We start from the raw sequence: 8,541 nt of genomic DNA on the forward strand, positions 1-8,541 counted from the left end.
TCCGTGGGAAGTGAATTATGAGAGATTTCTTACTATCCAGAACGTCATGGAACGCATCATTGCGGGCGACCAGACTTGAAACTATGTAGGCGATTCGTAAGTAACTGAACCGAATCGAGCAAAGGCCAAGCTGGTTCAAAAATCAAGATCCGGTTAACCTTAACCGGATTCCTCGATCATTGCGGTTATGTGTATTATGAGTTCCCTTTCGTTCGATTATTTGAACGTCATTAAGGCCATTATATCAAGGATTTGGAAGAATAAACAAGCATTTTTCATTTTATAAGCAAATTAAACTTATTTTTTGATCACAACAGTGTTAACTGTGTTATCTAAGGCACGAAAACTCACTACGTGTGCGTATGGACTCACGTTTTGCGCGTGCTATTGAGGAATTCGCAGCTAACTTAGAGTTTTATGGCAAGTTGTAGAAGTACACATATAGATTATACATTTAGCTTCTTGCTCGATATGAGCGCTGTCTACTTTACCGTACTTTGCGCTTAATCTGAATTCTTGCTCAATAAGATGTCACCCTTTTTTAGTGGAATCATGTTTTGTGTGGAGATAAGGCTAGCCCACGACTTTAAAGAAAATATAAGAAGAAATCTCGTTAAGTATTTATTTTTATCATCATTTTCATCAGAATTTCTTTGCAATCAGTAGACGCAATTATCAATGATATTTAAATACTAGTATGGAGTATTTAGCAAAAACAATTGACGCTTAATGAAGATATTTGGAGAATGTGTTGAAGGATAGCGTATACACGGAAAATAATTTTGGGAAAACTTCTCTAAAATAAAGTTTGGCAACTAATTCACTTACAATATTAGCATGTGGGAGTTTCAAGGCAATATTTATAAAAGTTGCGAGGAGTTGAATGATCAAGTTTTGAAATTTCGATCGCTTCAGTTGCTATTTATAGTAAATGTTGTTCGAGTGAGAAGTTGTTCGTTTCGGGACATGTGTTTGGAAATTGTAGGCGGAACATTAGATCTCGTAGAACGCCGTTCCACTATGGCGTTATTATAAATTACGAAGATTACGGTTTGCAATATGCGTTGAATGAATTTCTTTCAGTGTACATTCAAAACTTTTTTTTTTTTTTGATAATTTTACTGTACTCTTCCTTTGATTGATAGTTTAGTTTGGCATGTTCCTTTAAAAAAAAAATATAGTATATATAGCCTGAGTATGCACAATTCTAAGTCAGTTCAGATTGATTCTTCGGTTGAGCAAAAAACGCTTACCAAACTTGGAAGGTAGTTCGACGATTCAAAACAAGTAAGAAAATTATATTTGGCTATGGCAGAATTTTTTATATCCACCGACTTTGCCTTAAAAAAAAGCGCAATATAAATAAAATTTTAATACTCTATAATATTGGAAGGGCGTGGTCGAGTTTTCTACTTTTGTCCACGTACTGCGAAAATTTTTATCATTGGAACTCTATGTCCATTCTCTTGGCTTTTGAAAGCAAGTTTACACGGCAATGTAAGTGTGTACTTTGAAGGATTTACCCCACTTTCGACACAAACTTTCCTGCGACATCTTTCAATGCTTTTTGCCAGATTTCAAGTCGATAAGTTCTTCTTGTTTTGCATTGACAACACAGAGGGACAGACGGACGTGCTTTCCTACATTTTCTTGCGGGCAAACGGGTTGTTTAAATTGTAACTAAGCCCCATTCTTTCGTAGCGAATATAACCCGTGGTTAAAATCGTATTTAGTGAGCTTGCGAGATTTTTATTTGGATTAAGTGCATTGAGAAACATAGTTTGTTCAGAGTAAATAGCAAACCTTGGAAATTATTTCCGATTCTTTTATTCCGCTCGCTTGCGGGACTCTTTCATGCCATAATATGATTTACAATGCCGAGTAAGACTTTAACGGAAAGGAGATTATTTCGGTCCATTCTTTACAGTTCGTATCTGTTTGCGAGCCCTGCACGCGTTGACGAAAATCACATTTCCCCCGTATATGAGTCGATGCATTACACAGATATCGATGTTGCGTGTGTGCGTTTGCATATGTAAGTTGCTGCGAAACATTGTCGATTTTGTTTCCGCTAGATGTCTCTATAAAGGGTTTTGTCGTAGCTAATACCAGAAACAGGGATGTTATCTCAACTTTATTTTTTCACTCTTCTTCAAAAACTTGGTCTGAAATTTATGAAAATTTTGTAACGTATGCCGGAAAATCTTTGATATTAAATAAGTCCTAATAACTATTGGGTTGTAATTGTGAGTTTTGTGCAACAAAAAATAAAAAGAAGAAAGAAACTCTTCGGGAAACGGTGGCTGTTGATAAAACAATGAAAGAGCAAGACGATGAAAGTGAAGAAAAACAAAAATAAGCAAATTCTGTTTGATCAAATTGACGCTGAACTTTAAGCTCAGTGGAGCAAGTGCTTACGACAAATTTAAGCAAAATATAGTTTGACTGGAAGACAAGAAGCTCTACTATGTATTTAAATGCATTGGCTTCATGAGAACATTAATGGCTTTGTTATTTCTTTTTTTATTATTAACCACATGCTGTTCCTACAACTCGGCTTACATTGCAACATATTTGCAATTTCCTTTGCATGATACGCACATTTGCAGTGAACCCACAAACAAATATGCTACGCTTTACATTATTACCATTGTTGTTGTTGTCAATTATGTTTTCGATGACTTGCAAGGGGCAAACATTTCAATATTCAAGAGGTTGGACAAACGGTAAACGCGGCGGCATAGCGATAAGCAACAGTAACAACAATCACCATTTTCGCAGAGAGGAGGAGAATATACCGGAAATACTTGAAACACAACAAGATGGTGTCGATAAGAGGTTGGAAAGGTAGGAATGTAAGAAAAATAAATTGTGAATTCGTGTTGGTGGCGTAGTCATAAAGAAAATTTAAGCACAATAGAAAACCGATATATAAATAAGATTATCTTTCGCTTCTTTGCCGCAGATGTCTGCTACAGTTTCAGCATTTCCTAAAGAATCCTTTATTCCATCACGCAGCCACGGCATCTGCTTCGTACGGATTGAATCCTTCCAACGGCAACCAAAATAATGATAGTAACAATAATAACAATAATAACAATCCTTTGTATGGAAGGAATCATCATCAATCAAATGAAATGCTTGAAGAGCTTGGCAATAGTGTCGATTCCAATGATTACGTTAGACATTAAGGCATGTAACAAAAAATTATGAACTTTTATAGATAAATTGCTGCACAGTGAAACTGTAATCTAATATTTATGTAAAAAATGTATCTTAAAAGTAATTACGTTATTTAAAATAAAATTACGGGAGAACAACAATTGCTGGACTGGCAGACTTCTCTAGCCTACGCTTTTAAAATAAAAGCGAAATAACGTTTCAAGTGGATTTTGAATAAAGCGAAAAAATGGCATTTCTAAGATGGCTCCGAGGATTTACCTTCATTCAAGGAATTAACACACATCTATGATTAATGTTTTTTGATTCAGGCGTTATTTTAGGAACGCGAACATGTATAAATAAGCATATAATAAAGCAATCTTTCATTGCTAGCCGAGAATATTAAAAGCTTATGTGTGGATAGAAAAAGGAGTTCAACAATTACATATCCACTGCCCACGGTATTTCTGTCTAAACCTTTAACTTCAACTTTTACTAGATAAAAAAATTAGCGCATGGGTACGAATTAATCAAACCTAAAGTTAAGTAAAGCTATAAAGGGAATCATTGCTTACCTCGGCGTGCTGCCTATAAGTGGACGTAAGTTTCAGTAGACGTGTATCGTTTTCGGTACACGCGAACAAACTCAACAATGTCAATTAAATATCGTTGTTTTTGTATTTGTGAGGCAACACATATATTCTTCATAACTGTAGACATACAAACAACAGAATTCTCTGCATTCGGAAGAAAATGTATAAACGGTAATCGAAATTAGGAATTATATAACTGAATCTTTATTATGAAGATGTATTTCAATCATGAATAGGTCATATATACATCCAATATAAAGTCTCAATACTTCTTCAATATCCCACAAACGGTTAACAAACAACTGAAATATTCACTGCAAACAAACCAGTACGCCGCATGTACCGTTATCAGTTCACATTCAATCAGTGTTGTAAACACTGATTGCATCGCGTAAGTACATTACTTGGTGCTAAAAATAACTAATTTTGAGATTCTAACGTTGACGTGCAAATGTATTTTGGCGTGCGCTGAAAACGGTACAAGCGGCAGAGAGCGGATTAAATATGAATCGCGATAAAAAATTTTGAGCTCTTGGTGGCTCCAAAGCTCAAGGATGAATTTCAAAATAGACACATATTTCCGAATATTCAGGGATCTCTGTCGCCTTATCAGTGTTTCGTTGCCTAAGTGTCTATCTAAATTCTTGAAGGTCAAAGAAATGATTTGAAGATTTAATTTTTTTTTTAAGCGAATATAGTCATTTTGCTTGTATTTTGTTCGGTGGAGTTTGTAAAGTGATCTAATGTTTGATTGATTGTAAGAAACGTTTGATTCATTTAAAAATTTTCACACTTTTTTACAAATCATTGCAAACATTTTCTCGACCAGCTTATAAGTGGCAATACCAGCTAAATTTTACAAGTCTTCAATTATTCATAAACTCATCTTATGGTCATATAAAGATTCGAAAGAAACAACAAATGAATAAATAATAAAACCAGTAACTGCTTTAGTGGGGGAGAAGTGCGTTGAAGTTTTTTTTTATTATTCCTGTTTTAAAATCAATTTTCTTAACATTTATTGTTATATGATAAGTTTATATGGGCAATAAATTGAAAAATTCACATACTAGCACACATCTACATGTACACACAAACACACACACACACACACGCAAATGTTTATATATTAAGCAGTGAATCGGATACGGACGAGAGTGCAGCAAGATACAATGCATTAAGGTGATGTATCCATTCGTGGCCGGTCAATTTTATTATGGTCATTACCAATTGGTAAGCAGTGATTTCGCAAATAGATTTTTGAGGAAACGTGTTGAAGTAAGTATAAACTTGAAATCGGGAGGAATTGGCACGTAAGCTAAAGTTGCTACAAAAGTCATTAATGTGAATAAGTTTTGAAGTTCTCTCTCGGGTGAAACTTTGAGTTATTATATCGAAATAGGTTTTAAAATGTTATCCTTACGTGATCGCTAATAAACACACTGCACACATTCGAAGCATCTATCATAAAGCGCACACACATACAGAACAAAAAGCAAAGCAACATTCTGCGGGATTTGTTTGTGAGAAATTAATTTATACCTTCAAATTGTTTGACTCGTTTAAGTTTGTGTCGTAAGTGTGCAGTGGCGGTCTGTTGCATATTGTAAAAGAGAAAATTAATTTGTACAAAAAACATCACTTATTTAAATAAAGAAATGAAAGAAATGCTTTCGAATTGAATTCTTAACAAGCTAATCGATCCTTAGGGATAAAAGGCCGCCTGTTAAACGTCACGGTTACACCACTCATATCACCGTCGGCAAAGGGCTATAAAAGTCTCCGGACGCAATGTGCGCACAGGGAATTTGGGAATATAAATTCATATCTATCTGCGAAATGGTAAGAGAAACATCATAAAATACAAAAACAGAAAAATTAAATAAATATACAAGTAGACACACACACGCACACACACAAGGCGATAGTGAATAAAACATAAAAAAATACATACATGCAATGGTAGCGAGCAATAAAGGCTTCTGTTTATTGTCAAGTGTTTCTCTTGCTTGTTACAGTTGGAATTAAGCAATGAGTGCTTGGTAGGGTGGGAGTGCTGAGATGGGCTCGTTGCGATATCAATGGGTTCATAACAGAGCACATAATTGCATTAAAATGCAATTACGATAGAAGCAGCAAAAGCACAAAACTGACTGCCTGACTGACTGCCTAGTGTATGGGACCGTACATCAATCACAATTCAGTTGCCTCTGGCAAGTGTTTTTGAAATTTGCACGAGTCTTCTCTACTACTATCATAATAACATAAAGCGGCACAGACATGTTTTCCCATTTTCCCAAAGCATATGAAATATGAAACTTGTTAGTTTAACGTAAAGCAATTGTCTCTCTTTCTGCAATTATTTGTGTATACGCTGTGTATGTGTGCGCATTTATATCAAGGGATGATATGATTTACGTGTACGTACGCACACATATCCACCTTTGATTGCCATCGTTGTTTTTTTTTTTTTTTGCTTTCAAATATTATGTGTTAGTAACACAGCTTTAGTTATTGCTTGAGATGATATACGAGTTGTGAGCATCATTTGCATGCTCGTACTGCTTTTAACCGTGTGTATGGCTAAATGCAATCGATTCAAATGGCAATTGTATTGTGCGCACTCACACTTTTTGCTTGTGGTCTAACACTTTTATTAAAATAAATTTTCAAATTTTTCTTCAAACACACATCGGACGGTCATTATCGAGATATATCTTCCTACAGAGACTTACGCCGACGAGTAGTTCACTTTATGCGTATTGTTGCATTTGTCCGTGTGCATGTGTTTATGAACATTCGTTTTTGATGAGTATTGTGTTGACAAAAAGTTTTCATTACATTGGCATATTGCAATCATCGTTGCGTCATAAAATGTATTCAGGCAAATGCAATAAACTGCAAGGTAATGGATTGATTTTAGGTAAAATAAAATCCATTTACATGTCGATATAAGGAGAAAGGCACAACACGAACACATGTTGCATATTCACTGGCTAGGTTAGTCTAATGCCAAGTAAAGACGTGATTACAATCACTATCCATTACCATCGACCGATCGATGACAAACATATAAAACTATTATTGTTTTATTTGAGAAAGAATTATAAACGTTTTGGAACACTCAGAACGGTTATACGTCAAACGAGGACGATTCTACAGCTTTTCCGAGGAACGGCCGAAATGGCATCGGATCTTCCTCGACACACTACGTTGCAAAGACGTCACAAGACAATCCCAAATAGAAAAAAAAAAGATTCTTCAGTAATAACTCTTTGTGTCTGATTTCAACGAAACAAATGCTACAAGAAGGTGACGACGCAAGATAAGGTTTCACTCTTTTCTCTATTTCTGGTTTGTGGTCAGATAATTTGCAAAACTCTTGCACTTAGCTAAATGTGTTTAGCTGGGCATTTCCGTTTTGATAGTTCGCAAGACAATACATCAATGCACTATTAATCGAACGGTCGTCTTAATATGCTTTCTCTTTGGAAGAACCAAAATCTCTTTCTCACAATCAATGTAAAAATATTTAAATAAGTTACTGATGTTCCGTTTACTTGTACTTATATCTTGTTTCGTATTTAAAGTAATGAATTTAACAACCAAACGGTTCTGAAGTATACGTGCGGATGTGTTGATTGCTTATCCAACTAATGTTCCCATGTAATTCGCATTTATGATGAGAATGAGATAAGTTCGATTTTTCTGCTACGACTTTTCAAAAGAAAGTTTACACCAATGACTTACATACAAAACAAGATGTACAAGTTCATCTTTCTATTTTTCAGCTAAATGTAAATAACTCTCAATACAATACAAATACAAATTGTTAAGCTTTTTCATTCGGAAGAAAAGGTTAAACACAAAGAAAAATGTTCTTTCTCCCTCTCTCCATCAAGTCCCACTTGACCTTTTCAATTTAGTTCATTAATATTTAAAAACATGAAAATTAAATAAAAAACATAAAGCACAGTAAAGACTCTCTCTCTCTCTCTCTCACCTGAGAGATAGACAAGTTTTGTTCTTTATAGGGACACATCGCATATTAGCTCTTGATTTCGAATATTCGCGAATGCATGGACGCTTTGATGTCCTCCCATCTTAGAAATGTATCGATGAACTCGGAACCGAGATCGATTTTACTAATTGACACTGTTAACTGACTGATGAAGGGAAGGTTTTTACTGTATAATCGATGCACTTCTTCACAGCTTAAAATTACCTCTTTTATATCCACTGGAGAATTGACTGAATTTGTGTAGACTCCTGTTAAATACCCTTGGAGCGTTTCCCGGAGCAAATTTTATCTTTTTGCAAAACCTTGTTCTTTGTGTCTACACAAACATATTTGCCCGACGAAGAGTGCCGACTGTAGATCAAAAGATAATTCTTTCATTTGAACTTAGCGAGTGATATAAAAACCTTGGGTTATCTCAGCAAGGCGTGGCTTTCGAAACAAGTTTACTTAGAGAAATATTTATTCAAATAAATTAGGTTGGGTCTTAGAAAGTCGACTCCGACTGACTATAACAATTTTATTTGCTTCCCTTTAAATATACTTAGGGGTCAGAATACAATTCTCTGGATTTAATGTAATGAAATTTGACATTTTGTTAGGTTGAGAAATAAAAGATTTGTTTATAAAGGAGGGAACAAAAGGAAAATGAGAAAATTGTTCAGATTAAAAAAGAAAAACGAATTGCGTGAATGATTAATTTGAGAGAAGGATAGGGATTTAATAAAAAAAAATATTGTGACTTACAAACATAAATAATTAAAGAGA

At 34.8% G+C, this 8,541-nt stretch overlaps 1 protein-coding gene across 1 annotated transcript; it reads left to right on the top strand.

The window, feature by feature from the left end:
* Positions 1–1,258: 1,258 nt before the first annotated feature.
* LOC119634403 (pro-corazonin) lies at positions 1,259–3,191 on the top strand. The gene is made up of 3 exons (XM_038028536.1): positions 1,259–1,287; positions 2,610–2,847; positions 2,966–3,191. Coding segments are annotated over exons 1-3 (465 nt in total). The 5' UTR covers positions 1,259–1,286.
* The last annotated feature ends 5,350 nt before the right edge of the window (positions 3,192–8,541 follow it).

The sequence above is a fragment of the Glossina fuscipes genome, unplaced genomic scaffold (assembly GCF_014805625.2).
Source record: "Glossina fuscipes isolate IAEA_lab_2018 unplaced genomic scaffold, Yale_Gfus_2 3, whole genome shotgun sequence".
In the NCBI taxonomy this organism is placed as follows: Eukaryota; Metazoa; Arthropoda; class Insecta; order Diptera; family Glossinidae; genus Glossina; species Glossina fuscipes.